The sequence below is a fragment of the Paramisgurnus dabryanus genome, chromosome 5 (genome assembly GCF_030506205.2).
Source record: "Paramisgurnus dabryanus chromosome 5, PD_genome_1.1, whole genome shotgun sequence".
NCBI lineage: Eukaryota > Metazoa > Chordata > Actinopteri > Cypriniformes > Cobitidae > Paramisgurnus > Paramisgurnus dabryanus.
The window spans coordinates 43,327,630-43,351,949 of NC_133341.1; the positions used below are offsets into that span (position 1 = coordinate 43,327,630).

Here is a 24,320-nt window from a genome sequence, read left to right on the forward strand (position 1 = left end):
AAAAAGTTGACTTGGTAAATAATGATGATAGGCCTATATAAACAAGACCGTAGTCATGCAGGACTCTGGAGTTTATTTGAACAATGGTCACCTGCACACTTTTTCTAACAACACACAGATAAAGAAACGCTTTCCTATTGAGAAAACCTTAGCAGCACATCTGAGATAAAAACACGTGTTTTTATATAAACAGCTTTTATTAACAAAATAATTCACCGTACATAGATTTATTCATGTTAAATAACAAAGACACTTTTTTTGTCGCGAGACAATTTCTTTTAACACAAAAGCACATTAGTGACAAAATACGCACATCGAAAACATACACGTTTGAAAAGCACTGATTATTCTTCTCTAAAGGCTAGAAATGTCTTGACTGGTTTGTTAAAAAAGGCCTTTTTTGATTCACCGCTTAAAGTTCTCAATACGCAAGGAATAAAACATACGCTTAACAACACAGGTTCAGTGCGGTACAGATTCGTCTCCATTGGAATGTCCAAGATGTCTGGCACACTCCTGTAGTTTAGCCCTTACAAATAGAAACAAAGCAAAGATCTGTACATTTCAAGGATACAGAAAAATACTGCTGAACAACAAACTGCTTTATAAATAAAAACATTTCACTGCCGGCTTCATTGGCACAGATGTGAATGTAATTTTGGAAAGGAAGGGGAGATGCTGCTGTCGGGGACAAGTGTGCATCTGTCAGTATAAAACCCACAAAGATTTCAAGAAAGAAAGGATAGGTCGAATTTAAACTTAATCCCACATGAGCACCATAGCATAGGTCCAATATCTATCTGCAATTAATAGTCACAGTATTGACAATAAGAAACTTTTAAGTTCAATCTTTCCTCTCCGTCAGCTGCTCTTGTTGTGGTCCGGGTGGGTTTTGTCACAGTCAGACATTCAATGACAAACGCAGTTGTCCCCTAAGGGCTGTGACACATAAGATCCCAGTGTGTTGTACCATCACATCTGGGGACAGCGGGAATGTTTGTATAAGCATGAAACGGGGTGCATTACAAGCAAATGCTTTAAAGGAAGATTTTATAATGAGGGACTGAGGATAAGACTCACATACAGTGACCCCAAAAGTATTTGGACATCTATAAAATATCAAACACTATAGCGTTCATTTTAATTCAAAACAGCAGAAGAAAGGGTAAAGCAGTACGTGATGTTAACGTGACAGGGATTGATGTTATACATCTGGTAAAAATGGCATGGGAAAGTTCTCTAAACCTATTTTAACATGTTCATGGATGTTTATTCTTGGTGAAGTAGATATATAAAGCGATTTGATCGTAGAGCAATGTTGTCCACGGCAACATATATTTATAAAACAATATTTGACATTGAAAAGTGCTTAGCAGAACGTCAGGGTCTGTTTGCGCTTTTGCTTGACCCACTGCTGCAGAGTTTTGGAAATATAAGCTTCTCGCAAATGATTTTGGATGGTATTTACGCAGCATTTTTATAAATGAGGCCACCGCTTATGATGTTACTGATGTACGTAAGATGTGGCTGCAGCTGCAAAAACAGACAAATGTGTTGTCCCCTTTGGGTTGGGGGCGGATGTGCTGGATGAGCGCTCTTACAGAACACAACCAAGCAGGGCTACTTGAATGTTTGAGGCTCATTGGCTCACCGATTACATTTTTAAGAGCCAATCATCAATTTGCATATGTACATGAATGTGATTGGATCACAAATGATGTATTAAGAATTATGAGCGCTACATCTTATAATGTTTAGGCTTAAAATGACTTGTTAGCACAAATTACTTGGTTTGATGTTTTCGGTCACACTTTAGTTTAGGGTCCAATTCTCACTATTAACTCTTTCCCTGCCTGTTTTTTTTTGTTTTTTAAGTTGCTAGCCAGCATCAAGGCTTTGAACCGGTTCACAGAACGAAAATGAAAACCAGAAAATTTTGATGTTTTGCAAGGAATAGAAATGAAACCAAAAACTGGAAGAGAATCGTTTATTTAAAATAATGGTAACCGGTTAATGCCATTATTTTTTTCTTTCTTTGACAAGATTTCTGTGCAATATCGGAGAAATGAGAAGCTTGCCACCAGCAAGTAGCCAACTCAAGCCCAAGTCTCTAATGCTCAATCATAAGAGTTAAATATTGTAGGCTACCAAGTATCTCAAGATGTTTTTTTATACTTATTAGTGGGCTAACGGATCGCAGTTGATCAGTGATCCATACAGATCACGACCCACGGTTCAGCTCGCATGCGATTCGTGGATTAATATGCAAATTTAAATAGGGTAAAATTTGCATCTTCTTCTGAAGCGGCGTTTGGAATTCGTCCTTTGTCTGTGTGTGTGCACTTGTTTAAGTGTACTCAAAAGTGCATACACGGAGAGACGCGTTTCAAAAAGCAAGCGAACAATCTTTCTGTTCTTGACAGGACAAATACAAACAAAGTCTCAAAATATCACAGTATTCTTTTTTTAATAAAAACATTTGTTTAAGTTGTTTGCCAATAAACGACATGGCAGAAATTTTCCTTGTCTTAATTCATGTATAATGCTGAAACAAATGTAAGCATGTCAGAATTACAGTTATGCCGCTTACATAATGTAGCCTTTTTTAATGTTTGATGAAAATTTTGTAGACTAATAATTTAAGTTTAACGTCCTAATGATCAGCCTACTTATTTGTATGTCCCACAGCTGACATGGAACGTTATGAACCGGTTTGGGAAAATAATTTTTTTGTTGTAACCAGTTCAGGAACGTCAATTTTAGGGTTGAACCGAAAACATTAAAATGCTGTTTCTGTTCGGAACGAACCAATTGGGAAAAAATCTGGTTCAAGGGCCTGGCCAGCATTAAAAAATTGTATGATTTCAACAAAAGTGTAATGCCTTCCAGAAAATGTTCTTCTGTAATCCTATCTTCATTTGTTCTCTTTTTATAACCTCTCATATATGGGTAGGTTTCTTCAAAAATGCAAAATTTTGAGCAAAAAACTGAGGTATTTGCATCTGTTTGAGATCAGATTTAGAGAGATCCTCAAAACATACACAGAGTTTTTACTGTTTTTTGATCTGTGTATGCCTCAGTGTTTTATAAGTTGGGTAAGTGCGCCACATAGTGGATAACAGCGGAAATAGGGATTGCTGTAAAAACTGCTCATTGGCAAAAAGCGTTTTATCTTAATTGATGAGATAACTCATCAATGGCGGGGAAAGAGTTAACCAACTATTAACTACTAGTAAGACATTAATATGTGGCACTGGACCAAAAAACCAGTCAAGAGGTATGTTTGTAGAAAAGGACAAAAATACATTGCATGGGTTAAAATTATTGATTTTGTATGCCAAAAATCATTAGGATATTAGACTACGTTTGGACTTATCTTTTTAAAAATGTAAACATATTCTAAAATTTAGATTTTTTTTTACAATCCAATTCCAGATTTTCACATCATTGTATCTTGGCCAAATATAGTCCTATCCTAACAACCATACATCACTCAAAAGCTAAATAAATATGCTTTCTGTTGATGTATAAATCTAAATACAAAAAATGACTTTGTGGTCCAGGGTCACATGTGCTTTATTGCTAATAAGCAACCAATTTCCTAGTAATACGCCTAATAATAAGCAACTAACAGATACAGTAAGTTTCATATTTTTAAGTGCAACTAGTGTCCAAATACCTCTGGGAGCACTGTATGTGATATCTGTGTATCTATGCAGTACGACATACAAACTACAGCAAGACCCATTCACTCCAAGGACGATTACAAAAATTATTAAGACAAATAAAGTTATGTACTGCGCTCACGCCGCATCAAAACGACGACACGTCGAAAGAATATTTTTGGCATTCGTGACATACATAATTACAGCATAAAATTACATTTGAATGTGTCTGCTAAATATTTCAGAACACAGAAAGCGCGTGGGGTAACGATAATACCATATTAAAAGTGCTTTTGCGTGAGGTTGACGCCGTAAAACTCTCAGTCTTTAATCTGTAATGCAAACTCTACGAGGACGTGCATTAAAATCTTGTAATTGCGATATACGCACCTACAGTCATGTGCGCAGATTTCTTCTTCAGCCAGTGGGTGCTCGGCATGCAACGCTTCTCAACGTTAGCAGGTTGCTTAGCAACAGCGGATGCTACGGGATCCCCAGATGCTTTGGAAATGAAGAGGAAAGCTGCACGTATAGCTTATAGTAGCGAAATGTGAAGGAGTCTCCCAAATTCAAATAATTTTTAATTCAAATTAATTGACCATATCTGGCGTTTTTCCGTGGGTGCTCGGGCATTTTGGGATCGGCGCCTATGCCCCTAGTTATCGTGTTTGGTGTGAATGGGCCTTAACCTCTCTGTATACATGTCATTTAAACGACACAAAGACCAAAAGTAGATTGATTTCTCTCACCGGCTTTGTCCGACATGGTTAATTTTCTTTCTTTTTCGGGGTCTCAAAAAGGTTTTTCTTACCTCGTGTGTATTCCTGAGCAATCTAAATCAACCATCTTGGTCATAGCAAAAACATCAAAGGTCCTAATAAATTCAAGCATGGCACTTTTAAATACACTTATTATAACACAGCGTTTCAGATTCAGTTTTGATTCCAGTGGGCTGTTCTTCCAAAGCAGTCTGTGGTTTCGCCAAAGCTGCCCACTAAATCAGGTATATCCTATTCGTATACCCTCTGCGTAACGTTTACAGAGTCAAACTGGCCACTTAGTGTTTGGAAGGAGACGGCGCCTCAAGTTTCTTAGTGCTTGGTCGGGTTTTAAAGGTCTATAAATATTTCCAAATATTTGTAGTGATAAAAGAGTTATTTTCACAGTTCAACATGAAATCCTGAAAGCGTCTAGAAGCGTCCATGGCATCGGAAACATGGTCTTTGCATTGTAGACATCTTCCATTTGCAGTTCTTTGGTCTGTAAACATTTATCTCCATACACATACCATACACATCTATAGTAGGGGGTCGATGGTCATTGTGATCTCTGTGTCTCTATTACTGCTGCTACCGTTGGATCTGAGATGCAAGTCATCCCGTCGACAAAAGAAATGGCGCTTCAGGATCCTCCTGAAGGTCACTCTGAACTCCCGAATGCGGTAGGCGTAGATAATGGGATTGATGGCGGAGTTGGCGTGAGAGAGTAAGATGGCGATGTTCATGACAAAGCTGGGCTTCTCCAGCTCTCTGTAGAAGAGAGTGAGACAGTTCAGGATGTGCACCGGAAGCCAACACAGAGCAAACAAGCCCACGATGATAGACAGCAGTTTGGCGGCGCGGATCTCACGCTGCAGCAAGCCGCGGTGTTGGTTGTCGCCGCTGCTCACGCTGCACTTTAGTTCGATCTGACGCAGCTGCTTGCGTGCCACAGTAAAGATCTTGGCGTAGATGCCCAGCATGATGAGCAGGGGTGGCAGCACGCAGCCGAAAAAGTTGAAATACACCATGTAGCTCATGTCCACAACGTTTTCGAAAAAGCACTCAAGGTGGCAGCTCTGCCGGGAGCTCGTTTCTGCCACGGTCGTGTCGCTGACATTGCCGGTCTGTGCCGAATGGCTCTCGTTTCCACAACAGGAAGTCTTTCTCCGATTCCAACCCACAAACGGGATGAGTCCGATGATAAAGGATAAGATCCATAAAATGGTGATGATTTTTCTCGCTCTTTTCCCTGTGACGAGCTCCTTATACCTGAACAGAGAAGTAAAGAAAGAAAAAAGATAAATAAAAGCAATGCAAGAACAATCATTATAATAGTTCATTATTTATACAGTGGCCCCAAAGTATCTTAAAATAAGTTCATATTCTATTCCCAAAATAAGAAATATCTCAGTATTTCGCCTCGCATTGAATCATATTGCGACACTTGTATCGGGATACGCGTCGGGTCGCCTGATTCTTGCCGATACACAGCCCTAATGTAAACTCACAGTGTGGCTTGATAGAAACCGCAACGGCCCTTTCCCAAATGGCACACTCTGGACTTATGGACTTCCTTAGAGTCCACACTTTGATGACACTTGGGAACCCTTGACGCGAGTCCACGAAGGTACACCTGAGTCGTATTTTGGGACAGACTCGAACGTCACAACGGAAATAGGAAGTTGTTGCCCATCAGTAAGAACTTCTCCATTTCGTCGTCGGATTGCTCTTTCGCAAGGACTTCTGGGTTGGTAAAGTGCACTAAGCCTGCTGCCGTGCAGGCTTCGCCGAAGATTGCATCAAGGGTGCAAAGGGGGCGCTGATGAGCACACTTTGGAGCGCATGAATGACATATGGGACACGGACTCTACACTAAGCGAGCATGCGTAATTTAAGGCCACGAGACTGAAAGTCCACATGAAGTGCACCATTTGGGACAGGGCCAACAAAGTGGCGTGCTAGACGTTACTATTTCCACATGCAGCATTGCGCAGATTGGTCGGCAAACTATCGTTCAAGTACTGCATTCAAATCACTCTTAAAATACTTTAATGTCACATGCCGATCATAAAGCGGAAACCATCGATACCTGGAAATGACACCATTAACAAGCAACCCAGGGGCCGAGCGTTTTTAAAAATGCTAATTTATACATATATTTACATTTGGTACCAATATGTACCTTTGACATACTAATATGCACTCTTTGGTACCAATATGGACCTTCAGGTGCATTTTTTGACCATTTTATCTGACTAAGTATAGCTATTAGGGTGGTCATTTTTTAAAATGTTCAACTCTCACCCCTTAAATGTGTTAGGATATCAATAAAAACACACTGTGCACATTTTTGAATTGTTCCTACAATATCTAGAGGTTGCTCAAAGGCTTTGAATATTTCCTAAATCACATAACTTTTAAAAGTTGAAAAATAAGGACCACCCTAATAGCTATGGTATTAAACTATAACTGTGTGGACTTGACTACATACATCCAGTAAAATATTCCCTTATGGTTAAAAGTAAGTGCAATTACTTTTTGAGTTGAGTTTCATTCTGAGAAGCTCTGGCAACATTTGTGTGAAGACGTCATGTGGTTCATTTGCAACTATAGTGACGCATCTTTCTTGTAATTAGTATATGTATGAGGTTTTGTATATATGTACAGCATACATAGTAAGAGAGAGGAAGAAAGATGGTTTGAGGTGTAGGTGTAGGAAGCAAGCTCCACGTAAACACCCTCGGGTGAGTGATGGCCGAAACTTTCCATTAATCACACAACCACAGACAGCTCACATTCTGCCTCTACGGATGGAGCGAGGTGAGCAATACATGAGGTGCATTATTCATCACAACATCCACCATCAGCTTCCTCTGAGACCCGGACCCATCACTACTTGATGTCCCGGTGACGGATACAGGCGGAGAAAGTGTTGAGGGATAACGTCACGTCACATTTCTCCAACATGCTCAGATTTTCTACTATTTTTAGCTTTGTTGTACCTTGTACTTACCTGCCTTATTTAAGGCAAGGGATCAGAACATGCAGTTTGTGTCACTATAGTGGTCTTAATGATAGGAATTTCAAACTTTTTGCCTTAAAATTCTAATAGCTACTAAGCATATTTTTACACTTATTTCAGTAATAAACAAAACACATTCTTTCCTGAATTATTCTATTTCAACGTATGTGTTTTTAAGAGGGTCGTTTTGTTTAAATTACAGTTGGACTCGATGGATTTACTAGACATGGTAAAGAATGACATATGTTAATATTAAGAAAATGCAATAATAAATTATTTCATGGACCCCTGGCTAAGCATTGAGGACCACCAGATGTCCCTGGACCCCACCAGTCTGCCATTGACACAGCCATCACTCTTGCTTTATTTTGTTTTCATGGAGATGGAAAATTGAATTGTCTCCATGAGCACCACAGCTCAATATGTATTAGAAATACTGGCAAAATCTCCATCCTTACTGTCAGTAGGGCAGTACCCTTTAAAAAGGTCCTATTAGGTACAGATATGTATACATTTGGTACAAATACATGTATATCTACCTTTGAGATACTAATAAATAATACTGTATGTACCTCTAGGTACAAATATGAACTCTTTAGGTGCAAAAGCTACAACCAGCTGAGGCACATATTTTGACCATTTACTAATGCATTGTTATGTATTTCCTCTGAACAATGGGTCTTATTTACTAAGCATGCGTACGCACAAAACTGTTCCTAAAACTAACAAATCATGATTCAATAAAAACTTTCATACTAAAATTTATTTTAAATGTATGCAAAAACGTAAGAACAACTTAGACCACATGTACACTGTAAAAAATACTTTGCTGCCTTAAATTTTTTTGTTAAATTAACTCTGATTTACAAGTCAATTGAACTTACTATTATTTATCTTGGCTAGAGATGAGTTGTTATAACAACAGGCGAGTTGTTATAACTTATAAAATTAAGTTGACTTTTCTCAACTATATTTTATAAGTTGTGACAACTCATCTCTGTTGATATGACTTGTAAATCTGAGTTGATTTAGCAAAAAAATTTAAGGCAGCAAAGTTATATATATATATATATATATATATATATATATATATATATATATATATATATATATATATATATATATATATAAATAAATGCACACACATACATGTATATATTTAAAAAATATTTGTATATAAACGTTTGTATATTTACATATAATTTATATCATATATAAATATAAATATTTATTAAATTAATGTGTTTCACATGTGTTTGTATTTATACATACATAATATTTGTTGATGTACTGTGTATTATAATTACAGTATATAAACAAAAACCTTTATTCTGCCAACGACTAGTCGTGACCAATCATTAGGCAGCTTTATCCGATTCATGTTTTTAATTTCCTTTGGTGTAAGTGTGTATTATTACATGTTAACGATATGCAAAAGAACCCTAAAGTAAACGATGATGGAGTTATCGTCTCCAACGTAAATCTCTTTTCTTGGACTACAACAAACACACGGATTGTAGGCAACAGTTTGCTTCCTGAGATTGGTGATGTAGTTAAGACCGACATTATCATAATTCCTCCCGCTTCAGACTCACAGCCTGTAAATTAACTCCTGTTAGCAACCGAATCTTTCAAACATGGTAAGGAGCGTCACATTTCCGGCTGACGTCAGAGGTATTCAGACCATTCACAATGTACAGTTTACCTGCCTAAGTTTTTCAAATCCATGCGTTTCAGGAAGAGAGTGAAATCTGGAGCTACATAAATGTACGGTATGTGGAAAATAATGTGTTTTTAACCATAAATCACGTGAACACATTGTATTATATCAAATACACAAAATAACCTTGTTTTTAAGCAATGAATAGGTGCACTTTAACAAGGATTAATAAAGGCTGAAAACTACTGTATATACCTTATTGTTAGTTCATGTTGGGGTGGTTTCCCAGATAGGATTTAGATTAATCCAGGACTAGGCCTTGGTTAAATTAGGACATTTAAATCGTTTTTACTTAACATCAGTACAAGATGTTTTTAAGTTAAGGCAGCTCAAAGATGCATTTTAGTCTGAGACTAGGATAACCCCTGTCCAGGAAACCGCCTTTTTGTGTTTATTTTAACAAGTCAATTTTTATATGATGAAAACATTGAAGTATTTGTAATGCTACTAAAACATTGCTGTCTTGATGCAAGGCCACCAGATGATGTCACTGCGTGTAGCTCAAAGCGCACAGTCTCCGTTTGTTAAATACCTCTTTCAGCTTTAGTACATTATTCTTTCTCCCAGCGCCAGATCTCCTCTGCTCTAAGGACACATGAATGGAGAAGACTGGATTAGCTCTGGCATGACAACAGCCCACTGGCATCCCCGTCTCACCCTCCATGAACCCTCCCTCGCGCTGTTGGGACCCCTTCATTTCATTTCACACATAAATCCCTTCTCCAAACCTTCTGTTCTTGCTTCCGCTTTGGACCGTGGATCTCTGCCAACAGGCTCAAGTTTCAGTGGATCTAAAGTGAGGAGATTTCAACTGATGTGACATTAACGCACGAACAGCTGCGTTAAGTTTAACACTAAACTAAAACCCAGCACCTAACCTTAGTTAACTTTCAACAGTCTGACACTGCTCTATTCACAAATGCACACACAGATGGATTTTCTCTACTTTTTTATAGGACTGATGACTTGTAATGCCCATCACTTCACTGTGTGGTCATCTATTTAGGAGAAATCAAAGAGGCGTTTACATTTTTAGGAAGGGTGAATGCTCAATAGAAAGGTTTAAAGAGCATTAATAATAAACTAATCAGCCTCAGACCGCACTGACATTTCAAATGCAAATATTAGTACATTTGCTTGTGGGTATTTGTATACATGTAACACTAAAATAGTGATCGTTCACAAAAAAAAATTAATTCTGTCATCATTTACTCACCCTTACCTGTATGTTGTTACAAACTTGTTTTTTCCCCTTTTAAACACAAAGGAACATATTTGAAGCACAATGTTGCTCAAAAACATTGGTTACAAACATTGCTTAAAACATCTTCCTTAGTGTTCAGCAGAATGAAGAAATGTATACAGGTCTTTAACAACATGAGGATTAGGAAATTATCACAGATTTTTTTATTTTGGGGTGAACGATGTGTCATTTTTTTTAGCTTTTCCTTGCTTAATGTGTAGTTAGTAAACAGCGTTGATATCAAACATTGCTGTCTTTCTCTGAGCATCCTGTCCAGCCCAACAACATTGACTCAACCAATGGCACGAGTTTGTGTCTGTTTACCAATGGCAGATGCAGAAACATTCATTGTTTTTGCAATTCCGTCTGGTGACACAAGTGGCACAGAAATTACAGTTTCCACATTTAAACAACCTCTCCTGACTTTTAATGAGTCAATGGAGGAAAGTGAAGCTCTGGTCCTCGGCTCTTCAGCCCAACAGATACTTCTGATGCAGGACCACACTCAAAGTTTTATAATAGCTTTGCTGCCTACTGTTTTAGGAACTTAAACACTATTTAGTCCCTATAGTCAGATGCCAAGCAGCCACACACACAGAGAGAAAGAGAGAGAGATGTGGTGGTCCAGACTCCAGACTGGTAAATGAAAACTAAAGGGGGGAGTACTGGCAGTACATTGTGGAAATTTTGTTTCTTTTGGATCATCTACTAACAGTGATCGTAGCAAGAAGCGTTATTTCCAGTAACAACAGTCCAGCTAGAGATGAGAAACAAGTTCTGGACATCTTGGCCATGACACAGTGAAAGTTACATGACCACCCAGAATCAGAGATTGTTTAACACGTTATTAGTACCGCAAGTGGTTTTCATTATACCAAACTGCTATCTGTACAAACCACATTCCCACATTACTTAACATGCACACAGATCAGTTCTGTTAAACTCATGTTTGCTGTGGCTATATACAAGAAAAGGCCCCCTTGGGTGGCACAATATGTGCCAGGGGGCCCCAGTTTTATAACATTTTATAAAATACATCAATTTATCATAAATTCTGTGTAATCAAACCTCAGAAAAATACAACCACAAACCAACATCACTACATTATATATTTTAATGTGTTTTGTTTAATTGAAATTCTAAGTTTGAGATTGTCATGAATTTTCTTTGGGGGGATTGCAAAGAGATGCACCCAAAAAAGGGGGTGGGGTTAGAACCACCGCAGCAACTGTTTTTGTTTTTTATTCATTTCCACATAATGAATTTCCAAAAGCGACACTGACCATTGTGAAATAATGTGTTGTTCGCCAAAACCTAAATTTAAAGGTGCCAAAGAATGCATTGAAATAATATATTAAATTGTTATTTGATATTTACATAGAAAATTACATACAAAAATTATCCAGAAATGTGTTATGTTGAGAATGACCTGTCTTTTGCATGCACGAGGTTTACACAAAGATAAGGAAACAAATGCGTTTCAGGCTCACAATATGTATGTACAGAGCTCTTATTTTTCACCTACACTGTAAAAAATTACCGTTAATTTACGGCCTAATTTTACGGTAGTGAACTGTTTTATAAATTTACAGTTTCTTGCCGTAAATGGTTGCATGAGTGGTGAGCGTGGGGGAGGAACTGCACTGAAATTACTGAGTGGTATGTGTTGGCCACTTATTAATATGCATTTTCTGTCTGGACTTGTATTATAAAGACTGAATAATTTTGAAACGTCATCAGTAGATGGCCAAGTACTGTTCCAATTCAAAGTTAACTTCTAGCAAAGAACAGTTAAAATCCTATATGTTTTCCAGTACAGTAAACGTTTGTTTTGGACTGCATAACTCCTTTAATATAACCATAAATAATGTCATAAAAGGTCTGTTCATTCAATAAACCGGGCAAAATCTGTATGAACGTATACGTAGAAATAATATTGAGGACACACTGCACGATAATGAAACCTTTAGTTTGATTAAAAGTCGATTAATATTTCTGTTTTTATTTTTTATTAAATAAATATTCTATGTTGGCTCTAAACAGGCAACTTTCTTTCTTGGAAGCAGCACTGGAAGAAGCACTTTACTTTCATCTTTTATATCTTTATTTACTTTTATTATGTTATTATTGGCGGAGGCGCGTAAGGCGCGTGTCCGTATACCGAATGCTTTGATCACGTGATTATTCAAACCAGGAGACGCGCAATCTGGATTAACCGCTGTTCTCCTCAGACGAGTGTTTTGGTGGTATTATGAGGTAAGTTTCTTTACATTCGTGGTTACTTTACTGAAATTAGTTCACAGTGATGTTTATTCAGTTGTCAGTATATTTCGATATGTCTAATATAATAAACCTTGATGTTGACCGTTGGTTCGTTTCGTTCGAGCGCTGAGTGGGGTGAGCTGAGCTCGGCGCAGCTGTGAGCTAATGGAGATCTTTTATTTGTCTTTATATCTTCTATAAAAATGTGTTATGCTTGTTCTTAAAAGTATTTAACATAGTTAAGTTAATTATAACGCAAGTTTTCTCCAAGTATTGCAATGTGGGCTTAGTTCAGCTCCCGCCTAGATTGACTGAGCTCGTGAGCTTACGTTAGTGGAGATCTTTTAACTTATTTTTTTTTTATATATCTTTTATAAAAATGTGTTGTGCTTGTTGTTAAATGTATTTGACATTGTTTAGTTAATTATAACGCAGGTATTGCAATATGGGATTTGTTCAACAGGTCCCTCTTATGAAAAACAACGTTATCGTTTTACAGTAAACTTAAACGAGCTAAAGGCCATTCTGAATTAATAACTGTCGTATATTTATGGTTACTTCTTTCAGATCCCTTTCTTGGTGTGTCTTGATGTTTTATATTAGCTAAAGACAAGAGTAAGTATTACTTGGTTTATATTTGCACAGCCACCAGAACCAAACACAAGTCAAGTGCTCAAAAGTGAAATAGCATGTTGGTCTTTATAATGCAATGGATAAATGAAATCGCAATAACTAATGAAATAGTCAGACCTCACTTTGACTTGATGTACAGTTTGAGCGAAGTCAGAACACAGCTCATTCACACAAATCAAATCACTTTCAAACTTAAAGGGATAGTTCACCCAAAAATAAACATTATGTTATCATTTACTCAGACTCATGTTGTTCAAAACCTGTATGAGTTTCTTTACTCCATTGAACACAAAAGTAGATAATTTGATAAATGATGAAGCGCACAGTAGATTGTACCCATTGACTTCTATAGTAGGAATAAATACTATGGAAGTCAATGGGTACAGTCTACTGTGTGCTTACCATCATTTATCAAAATATCTTTTTTGTGTTCAACAAAATAAAGAAACTCAAACAGGCTTTGAGGCTGTGTAAATGATAACAAAATGTTTATTTTTGGGTAAACTATCCCTTTAAGTTTGAAAGTAGGAGTACATTTCATGTATTCTCAGCACTCTACTAAAATGGCATTTTGAGAAGCTTGATAAATATGGACGCAGGTGTCTAACTTGATATTAACTTTAGTTTTTACCTTTCCTAACAGTATGTCTGCAAATGCTGGTTCCATGTCACATTGCTTATTCGAGACTAGATCTACAAATAACACTGCAGGTGAGTCGTCATCATCATGAGAAAACATCATGCTCACTGCGATGTTTAATAGCGGGTTGCGAGGTGCATACCACCACTAACTGTATTGGAAACCCCATATAGTGTATATGTGCCCTCATACAGTAGGTGGCAACCCGCTATTAAACATTAGATGAATAAGAAGGTAATGTGAATGCGCGTATTGCTCTGGGGATAGTGTTGTATTATGGCACTTTTCCATTGCATAGTACTCCACGGTTTAGTTTAGTTTGGGTGGGGTCATCTCACTTTGGCGTGGTTAGCTTTTCCATCGAGTTTAGTAACACTTCGGAGTGGGAGGGATTATAGGCGTCTCGTTATATTTGCGCTGCCTACTGCTGTGACATCATACAAGTGAGAGTGTCGCTGTACATTCCCATACATTTATTTATTTTTCAGTCCACCACAAAATTAAAATTGGCCACCACAAATAGATGTTTGCACATCGCGATTATCACTACCTATGTCTCACATGACAGTTTCTGTATAAACACCTGACCCGTGGCTTCAGTCGAATGCGCTGCGCTGAGCCTCATTGAAGTTGCATTTAAGCATATATAATGCTGACGTGCTCGTGTTTTCGCGTCACGTTTGGTATCAGCTCGGGTTGCTTGGAACCCCAACCGAGGTGGGACGAAAAAAGTATCGGGTACTACGCACTGCACCCAGTGGAAAAGCTCCCAAAAGTAAGCTGACCCGACCCAAACTAAACCAAACCGTGGGGTACTATGCAATGGAAAAGTGCCATTTGAGGTTAAAAAAATTATATAAATACTGTTCGGTTATTCACACAAACCAATTGTTTTATTTCTTAGTATATTAATGTGTTGTCATAAGCCACATGGTTTAATTTGGATTTGTCTGTGCATGTTTTTTTTTTCTATATCAGATTTTGTTACCATCAACTTGCATTATACAACTGACAGACTGAAACGGTTGGACTCAAAAATCTACATTTGTGTTCCACTGGAGAAACAAAGTCACCTACATCTTGGATGGCCTGGGGGTAAGCTGATAAACATAAAAAAATTTTTTAAGATGAACTATAGCTTTAACTTCGAGCCGATGCTAGAGTTATTTAAGTAAATGTCCAGGGATCAGGGAACATTTTCTGACTTTTAACCCCAAAAAAGTGCATTCATCCTTCACAGAGGTAATCCACACGGCTCCAATAGGTTAATAAAGGTCTTCTGGGGTAATGGTTGTGATTGTGTAAGAAATATATTTTAAACTTTATAAACTGTATTAACTAGCTTCCGGTAACGGCACCATCTTGGACTCACATGATTCACACGAGTTTTAAAGTAGTGAGCACTCGTTGACATGGGTATGTTGTGCAGTTACTCTTGAGTCCAAGATGGCATCATTACCGGAATCACTTAGGGTGTACTCACTTTTGCACTCACGAAGGAATATATTTTGAGTTATGTTTGTAAACAAACCGTTCATGAGCCCCACTCACTTCCATAGTAGGAAACAAGAATACTATGGAAGTGAATGGGGCTCATGAACGGTTTGTCTACAAACATTTCTCAAAATATATTCCTTCATGTTCATCGGAACAAAAATATTTAATCAGGTTTGTAACAACATGAGCATGAGTAAATGATGAGAGACACACTATTACTGCCACGTGTAGTGTTAAATTTACTTTTAGCACACTGCTTACAAAGTTTTTTTTTTATGTTTATCTTTCAGACTACCTGACCTGTTCCTGTTAAGAGCTAGTCACTCTTTGTGGAATGTTCCTGGCCCATTTTTCCCAAGTTTTTACAAAAGTTTTTTCAATGACCTCAAAATTGATGTGTAAAAATTATAATAAACTTGAATTTGTTTAAATATGTCTATAGACTGGGTTATTTTTGCACAAACCTATTTGGTAATTTTATGGTTCCTCATCTTATCTTTGCCATTCTATTATTTAATTACAAAGCAGCAATTTAGAATACGGTAATTAAACAGTAGGATTACAGTATGCAGCTGGAAACCCTGCTGCCAGTATTTTACCGTAAATTTAAAGAACAACCGTAATTTAGAATACGGTAATGAAACCATAAGATTACGGTACACAGCTAAAACAGGCTGGCGGTATTTTACTATTAATTTACAGAACAGCCGTAATTTAGAATACGGTAATGAAACCGTAAAATTACGGTTCACTGCTGGAACCCCAGCTGCCAGTACTTTACCGTAAAATTACGGCGAAATTTTTTACAGTGTAGGTAAATTTTTTTTTTTATTCTGTGGCTCCTTTAAGATTTGACACTGCATGTAAAAATGTCAACACCAATGCCAGTTGACCAATTTAATAACAATGCAAAACTCAAAAATTTTTGTCTGATAAAGACACTTTTCTAAGCAGCTGTTGCTAATGGACTCTTTTAACCCATTTTTAGGGCAAACACTCAAAACGACATGTCCATGCTTAAACGTTTGCCATTCATAAATTATTTGACGTATAGACACAGCTCTGGCATTTTCTGAAAGTGAGTATTTATTTGAAATGTCAGAATTAGGATTAAAAGAAAGAGTGCTACTCTTTTGTCCATCTTTTTCTAATTCTAACCCACATGAAAAATAGTGTATACTTTAGTGTTTACAGCATACTATACATTTATGCATTTGACAGATGCTTTTATCCAAAGCGACTTGCAGTGCATTTCAAAGTATACATTTTTAATCATCATGTGTGTTTTCTAGGTTTAAACACAAGACCATATGCGCTGCTAATGCAATGCTCTACCACTCAGCTATATAGGAGCTAATTAATAGTAATTACACTAGACTAGAGTATATATAGCTACTTTAAGATTTAATACGGTATGCTTTAAAAATAGTAAAATATTTCATTTTTACTACATTTATTAATTTTAGGGAATTATAAAACAGTTTATTATAGCAAATATACAGTACTACAGTATTATAAAATATACTGCAGTACTTTATTGTGTGAGGATTCAGCAGATGTTTAGTCATTGAGGATGTTATTTAGTAACTGATTTGAGTACAGATCTTCATAAATGAAATGAGATGCATCCCACTGAATGAGATAAAAGTTTCAAGACTGATGAAGAAGATGAACTTTGAAATAAAGGCACGAGATTGGCACGAGACATCGTATTGATCCCAGAAACGAGGCTGCTATCATTAATGATTACTACTGTGCTGTCATTAATGATTACTAATAATGAATGATTAATGGTGACTATACAAAAGATGAGACATGAGGAAAAAAGTTACTTTTGTTCTTTAAAATACACCACACCCCATTAAAACACTTTACTGTACTGTATACTTTAGTATTTACTATAGTTAACTGTGGTAAAATTCCTAGATACTATATGGTTTTCGAATCTTACCACAACTGAGGTACACTACAGTATTTACTACAGTTTATTAATTGACAATATTCACTATGCATAATACTGTAGTGTAGTATACAGCAACAAAGGGCGGTAATTGCAACATTGACTAGTTTACTACTGAAGTTTACCTCAACATTTAGTTTATCACTATAGTTAATAATTTAGAAACTGTAATATACTACAGTATCTACAATTTACAACAGTTTGATGTAGTAAATACCAAACTATACATGATTTTTTTATGTATGCAGGTTCGTTCACGCGGGGAATGTTGTGCACGCGGCAGGAAACGTCAGATGCTTCAAGACAGCTGCAAAACCACAAATAACAATCTTTCTTGTCAATTTAAGCACTACACTTATTTGATATTTACTAAACAGTACTAACTGTCCTGTAAATATCCGGCAAATAAATCGTAAAGGACTTACCTCAGGGGAATTTTAACAGCCAGATATCTGTCGATAGCCACCGCCAGAAGACTAAATATTGAACTTTGTGTCAATACAAGAACAAAACAAGCCAGAAACAGACATCCGTAAAAGTCTGAGCGCAGACCGATGCTTATAGTGATGGCGAAGGGGATGGCGAGACAACCCACCAAAATATCAGCAACGGCCAGTGACACCAGGAAATAATTTGTGGCGTTTTTGAGAGTCGAGTTGATGGCCACGGCCCAGCACACGAGTACGTTACCGATGATTGACAGCACCGCGATCACGAGCTCAATAGCGATGTATAGAGAATCCATGTCTGCACAATTCAAACACAAAAATGAGGATATTTGGATGTCATGAGTCTCTCTGTGTTCTCCAGTGGTAAAACCATCAGTCTTCTGCAGTAATCCACGCTTTGCCAAAGTTTGTGATTTGCCAAAACGGCCATCTGTTGATTTAAAGACAACATTACTCGGAAGCTTTAATGCAGGTTGTACAGATGAAATATCTCACTTGCTTTATCTGAAAGTAAGGTGCACGTAAATGTTTGCGTTTCCTGTGACACCTTATACCCGCACGTTTCCACGGGCGAATAAAGTTGATACAGAAAGTCAATATAATGTTGCACATCTGTGAGATTTATATGAGATTACTTACACTTAAATCAGAGTTTTGTGATGTCGCTCGCTTGGCTTGTTTAAATGAGCTGGCAGTCGTGCATGTTCTTGCAGAAGCGGTGAGGACCTGAGTCTGACTCACTCTGAGAGCAACACATGGATTTCAAGCAGATCGCAGAAAACTGTACATCACAGCTCGCAGCCACGCCCAGCAGCTCGAGCCACGCCCACCGGCACGAGCGCACGAGCTGTCAGTGTGATGTAAAAGTGAGAATTTGATAAAATCACTAGTTTTTAAAGTTGATAAAATATGACAATGTACGCAGATGACTGCAGTGTTGGCAACAAACAGTATTGGTTATAAAATGTGGAGATTTATTTACTTTAATCTTAGTTAAATGTATAAAATTGTAAATAAAAAAGTAATAAGTTCAAATTCATGCCTTTAAAGTTGTCCAAATAAAATTCTAAGCAACACATATTACTAATGATGAATACATTTTTGATATATTTACAGTAGGAAATTTACAAAATATCTTTATGGAACATAATCTTGATATCCTATTGATTTTGAATAAAAAAATCTATAATTTTGACCCATACAATGTATTGTTGGCTATACCCATGCGACTTAATACTTGTTTTGAGCTCCATGGTCACATTTAAGTTTATTTTAGTACATTCAAATAACTTTAGTATAAATTTAAGTATACATTATTTTTTACCTGGGTAAGTGAACATTTAATGTAAGTGTGAAGTGATTGCAGAAGTTTAATACTTAGAGGATTAGTCCATTTTCTTAAAAAAACATAATTTACTCACCACCGTGTCCATGCACTTTAAATTTGCAGTTTTAAAGGACTCTAAGCGATCCCAAACGAAGCATAAGGGTCTTATCTAGCGAAACGATTGTCATTTTTGACAAGAAAAAAAAAAATGCACTTTTAAACCACAACTTCTCGTCTATCTCCGGTCCTGTGACGCGCTAGCGCGACCTCACGTAATTGCGTAATGCCGTGGAAAGGTCACGTGTTACATATATGAAACGCACATTTGCGACCATTTTAAACAATAAACTGACACAAAGACATTAATTAGTATCATTTTACATACAACAACGTCGGAACAGTCCTCTTTCTCCACACTTGTTAACACTGGGGTGTAGTTTCGCATACATTATCCGTGACCTCTTGACGTGATGACGTATCACGTGGGGTCGTGCTGGCGCGTCACAGGACCGGAGGAAGAAGAGAAGTTGTGGTTTGAAAGTGCATTTTTTATTTTTCTTGTCAAAAATGACAATCGTTTCGCTAGATAAGACCCTTATGCCTCGTTTGGGATCGTTTAGAGTCCTTCGAAACTACAATTTTAAACTGCATTAAAACTGTTAAGTGTTGGGGTCCATTAGAGTCCATTAAAATGAGAAAAATCCTGTATTGATGTTTCACACATTGATTGTAATGATCTGAAGTGTGTATTTTTTCAGAAAAGATCTTGGAATGTGTACCGAGGGATAATATTGAGGAAATCTTGTTTTCCTTAATTATATGAACACAACTGTTTAACTGTCTTGGCATTTAATGAATGTGAACAGACCGATACAAATTGTGCCAATATGTAGCAATACAGAAATAAATATCATATTATTTTGTGAATAAATTAATTATAGGACATTTGTCTTGTGGATATTGTTATATTCAATAAAAATGTGATTAGAGCTTTATAATACAAACAATCAAGCAATATTTGTAACTGCTTGTAACAAAAATCTTTATTATTGCCGTCCATTTCTCAACAATTGAAATGTCATACAAAAACATTCACGTCTATTAACAATTAAAATATGTAAGAGTTAAAAGTTAATAAATAACATTTCCATATTAAAACAGAGATGCTCATTTTCCTTGTTTACATCCTGTCCAAAAAAAAAACATAATTACCACATGGCCATGTGCTTTACAAATATTGTAAAACCCCATTTCTGGTGGGATTTGGCACAGCCCAAACCAATCATTTTGTTATAATACTTAAGTATTCATTTATTTAAGCAAATCTATTGTCATTTAAACAGGCACAATACACATTAAATTAAATAATCAATAAAGGTTGTTCAAAAATATCTTACGGTAATCAATCAGATGTTGATTTTATGACTTATTCAAAAAACCATTGACTAAAGTAATAGAGAAATCATCTTTAGACTGTTTTAGGGAAGATGTGGTTTTTCAAAACTACACAAACACACATTTTCAACAAATAAAACTCATCAAAGTTCACTAAGATGAAGACTTCAGAGTCTTTATAATATTTGTGGGAAAACTAGCATTAAAAATACTTTATATGTATATATCAATATATGTCTATTTTGGTAATAATACCATTTATTTAAAGTTAAACAGCTGCAAAATGTTGCATACTAAAATGACTATAAACTATACAATAACTATATAGAGTTAGTGCAGGATTACAGCCACACACTTTGCAAACAACTTCGAACTTCTAATAGTGAGTTAAATCCATACGAGAAATGAATTGTAGAAAGTTTGTAAGAACACGAGATGTCAAAGAATATTGGATTTTTGTAATATGCTGGTTGTATTTGCAAGACCAATTGTCCCACAGAGGAGAACTAGAATAAACCGAGGCAATAAAAAGTGCTTCTGTGCCCATTTTCGTCTTCCTCTCCCCTCAAGAATTATGTCTCGAAGTACTTATAGATCTGAGACACATACTGCATGACCCTTTGCCAGTCTGGTCTGTCTGTGTGCATCAATTCATGAATGTCCTACAAATAAGAAAGAAAGGCATTTCAACTTAAAAGTCTTTTCATATGCATGTTTAACGTTACCAAATGTATGAAACATAACAAGACAAGATAACAAGACAAATTACATTCACAAATTGCCAGAGGTTGTGACATTCATAAACAATGGCTCTCCTCTAAGGACGAGCGGTTCTGCTGGAAATTGGATTTTTGAGTCATTCGCTAATGTTGTCCTGATGAGATATGGGGATTATGGCTTTAAGAGAGCAGGTCAGCAGGGCAGAGAGCTTCCCTTTAGCATCACAGCCGGCAAAGAAGTCACAATTATCACATGACCATCACATCCGCAGGGCACATACAGTATCACGGTCTCTGTGTTGTGCACTTAGTAGCGCAGATCTCGAATCCGTAACCATACTACAAACTATACAACATGATGTTTCTCTGTAAAATCATTTTGAAATAATTCAATTTAAAAATATTAGTAAACACAACGTTAATTTATAGATTTTTTTGTTGAATTTACCTAACATTTTAAGGCAGATAACTTACTTTTTTAAGTTAAACCAACAAATCTTTCTAACTTGAGTCTATATGCAGAGAATAAAGCTTTGTTTATACTCGACGTGTCAGCATGAGCGCGTTGGTGCGCGCAGCAAAAATTACATCAGCGCGGAGTGGGCAGTCGTGCGCGTTCGGTGTGCGAGACCACATTTCACGTGGAGGCCAAATAGGCAAGCCTGTGACGTATCTTTTTGATCGATCCATGCACAACAATACATATACTATTTATCTGACACTTTTAATGTAAAGTATGGAAACCTTACCATTTAAAACATGAATTCTTTACATATGATTAAGAATTACTGGCTTATTTTTGTAGAAATGTACCACTTGATGAGGAATAAAATACAAACCTTGAGATTTTTGTACTGTTTGTTTAGTAAAACTTTAATGAAATTATAAGACATAAATAAATAAATAAAGATATATTTAAGAGATTGACATTTTATTCATGTTCTCATATTTATATATCAATCAAGCTCTGATGTTAAAAGCACCAGGATTGTTCCAGCGAACGACAACATCTATCCTCTTCTTTGTGTTTGTTTTTGACTTGTCTGCTCTCGTCGTCGTTTCAAAGAATAATGACACAGTGAGCGCGTCAAATATAAACTCATCCATTTGTTGAGATGCGCACGGGATCAGCGGAGGCTCACGTTGCGGATCAAAACGCGAGTATAAACAAAGCTTGAAGTGAATATTCGCATTGTGTTACTCGCTCTAAATCACTTACAGGATTACTTGTTTTTTGCATATGCAAACAATACTCTCCTCAATTTTCTGATACAACTAGACGTGTCAAACCAGACGTGTCAATAAGCTCCTCACTGATTGGCTCGCACAACAACACATAATGCAAATTTTCTTGAGTTGAAATTTGTTTAACTTCCGTCGAAGAGGCGATTAAGACAAATAGTGTGTGTTCGTTGCAATAGTGTCACCCAATTCACGTGTATTTGCATCACCTGGTGTAATGCAACAGCCCTGCCAGATTAACAGATTTTTTTGTGAGTAAACATTTGTGAAAAATCACGGTCACATTTGTGAGAAAATCAAGCAAAGGGAATCCCTGCTTTAAAACACAGTAAATATTTGTTAAACCTCTGCATTTTCTCTCAAATTGTCCTTTGTATTTGCAAAGCATTTTCTGTCTGTTTGCACGTTGAGTTTTCCCTTTGCAAAGCAGATTTTGTTTGCAACATGCTGGATTTGTTTTTTTAAATATGGCACAAAATTCACTCCATAGCAGTGGCAGCTTGTGACTGCTCTTCCGAGGGGCACCAAATCAAAATTTGTGTTATGAGTGTTGCTCATGCTTTCAAAATATGCGTTAGGTGCGTCGAGTGAACCTATGTGCATCACGCATCTTGTCAAAATAAGTGCCTGCTGCACACACGTTAAAACCGTTTACGATAAAAGAGACGCTCACGTTCACAAAATACACGCAAGACACTACCTTAACAGTAAACTGTGATTACTCATGAGATTATGCGAGTATCGGGAAAGCGCGAGCGTCTCTTTTATCTTATTTGTTATCTGCTCTCGCAAAATATACATTTGATTTTGGTGTGCATAAACCATACGAGTTTAGTTTCATAGACAAATATGTTTTGAATAATTTTAAAGAATATACATCTTCGCGATCACATAAAATGAAAGCTTGTGTGACTTATAAGATACATTCTGAATCTAAAGCCATACGATAGCTCTGTGTGTGAGTCTTGGCTATTTAAATAAATTCCTCATTTAAGAGCTGTAGACAGTCTGTTTGTTATTACTACTGACCATCTTGATATTCTCCTCACCTGTCCCTCCATGTCTATATATCATCTGGTGAAATTTTCCTGCTATAGTATCTGTGAGTGTAGGAACCCAAAGAATCATTAAAGATTTACAGGTCATTTTAAAAAGTCCCCAGCGGGCAGTGAGGCATTTCTAGACATTTCCTCTCAATCCTTTTTCTCAGCACACTTGTTTTTAGTGCTTACTGTACATGATTGGCAGAAGCAGCCGGTAGGTAATATGTATGTCTCTGGCCTTTGCTCTTTTCTCTCTATTGTTTGCTATCTTTCATTTTTGCAACACAAAACACTTTGCAGACCAGCGGTGGATATGAGGTTTTCTATAACTCGCACTGTAAACGCCCCAGAGAGCCATTTGATCTCAGTGTCATGTTTCTAATTAAGACACTTACGGATGTCCAGACACGGGTCTTTAATCACTCGTGTGTTTGTGGTGTGAGCCACGGTGGCTGCAAGAGACAAATGTAACCATCGTGAGCGATGTCAACTCATGATTTTGTGAACGAGAGTCATATTTTGCGTAATGTTAGGAGAATTCATAGCAGTTGCACAATTTGACTTTCTGGTTGCACCACTTGACCTCTGCAATGAATTTACATTTAACTTCTACTTTGATGCTTCTATAAGCTTTTGCCTGTGATATCAAATGTATAAATACAATTAAAATGTGTTTGATGAAATAGGATTTTTTCTAGTTTTACATTGGTTGTACCACCTGACACAGAAAGTGTACCTGAGC

General features: G+C 36.8%; 2 protein-coding genes and 1 long non-coding RNA gene across 6 annotated transcripts in view; 1 reads left to right on the plus strand and 2 right to left on the minus strand.

Moving 5' to 3' along the window:
• Positions 1 to 3,813: 3,813 nt before the first annotated feature.
• Positions 3,814 to 18,616, minus strand: adora2b (adenosine A2b receptor). Its single transcript, XM_065284262.1, has 3 exons — positions 18,492 to 18,616; positions 17,829 to 18,282; positions 3,814 to 5,695 (listed from the first exon to the last, which is right to left on the minus strand). The coding sequence occupies exons 2-3, from the start codon at positions 18,146 to 18,148 to the stop codon at positions 4,963 to 4,965; spliced, it is 1,053 nt and encodes a 350-aa protein (XP_065140334.1). The 5' UTR covers positions 18,149 to 18,282; positions 18,492 to 18,616; the 3' UTR covers positions 3,814 to 4,962.
• Positions 13,068 to 15,878, plus strand: LOC135774279 (uncharacterized). Of its 2 annotated transcripts, XR_012336725.1 has the most exons (4): positions 13,068 to 13,288; positions 13,950 to 14,017; positions 14,925 to 15,041; positions 15,734 to 15,878. It is a non-coding gene; the product is annotated as an uncharacterized lncRNA (long non-coding RNA). The 2 variants fall into 2 exon arrangements; XR_010543667.2 differs by lacking the exon at positions 13,068 to 13,288 and having other exon boundaries at positions 13,755 to 14,017.
• Positions 18,617 to 20,197: 1,581 nt separating the features above from the next.
• The window catches only part of specc1 (sperm antigen with calponin homology and coiled-coil domains 1), a 146,104-nt gene continuing 141,981 nt past the window's right edge, over positions 20,198 to 24,320 (minus strand). For 2 of the 3 annotated variants that reach the window (XM_065284263.2, XM_065284265.2), the window contains one exon: positions 20,199 to 21,236. In XM_065284263.2, coding sequence (XP_065140335.1) covers positions 21,147 to 21,236 — 90 coding nt within the window. In that variant the 3' untranslated portion in view covers positions 20,199 to 21,146. Of the gene's footprint in view, positions 21,237 to 24,320 lie in introns of all 3 variants that reach the window. The other variant, XM_065284264.2, reaches the window with a different exon arrangement.

Excerpts from the sequence above, each read along its gene's own strand:
- adora2b (XM_065284262.1), bottom strand. The coding sequence starts at position 18,148 with ATGGATTCTCTATACATCGCTATTGAGCTCGTGATCGCGGTGCTGTCA. Across the intron at positions 5,696-17,828 it reads GCTGTTAAAATTCCCCTGAG|GTATAAGGAGCTCGTCACAG; the intron begins GTAAGTCCTTTA and ends TTCTCTGTTCAG.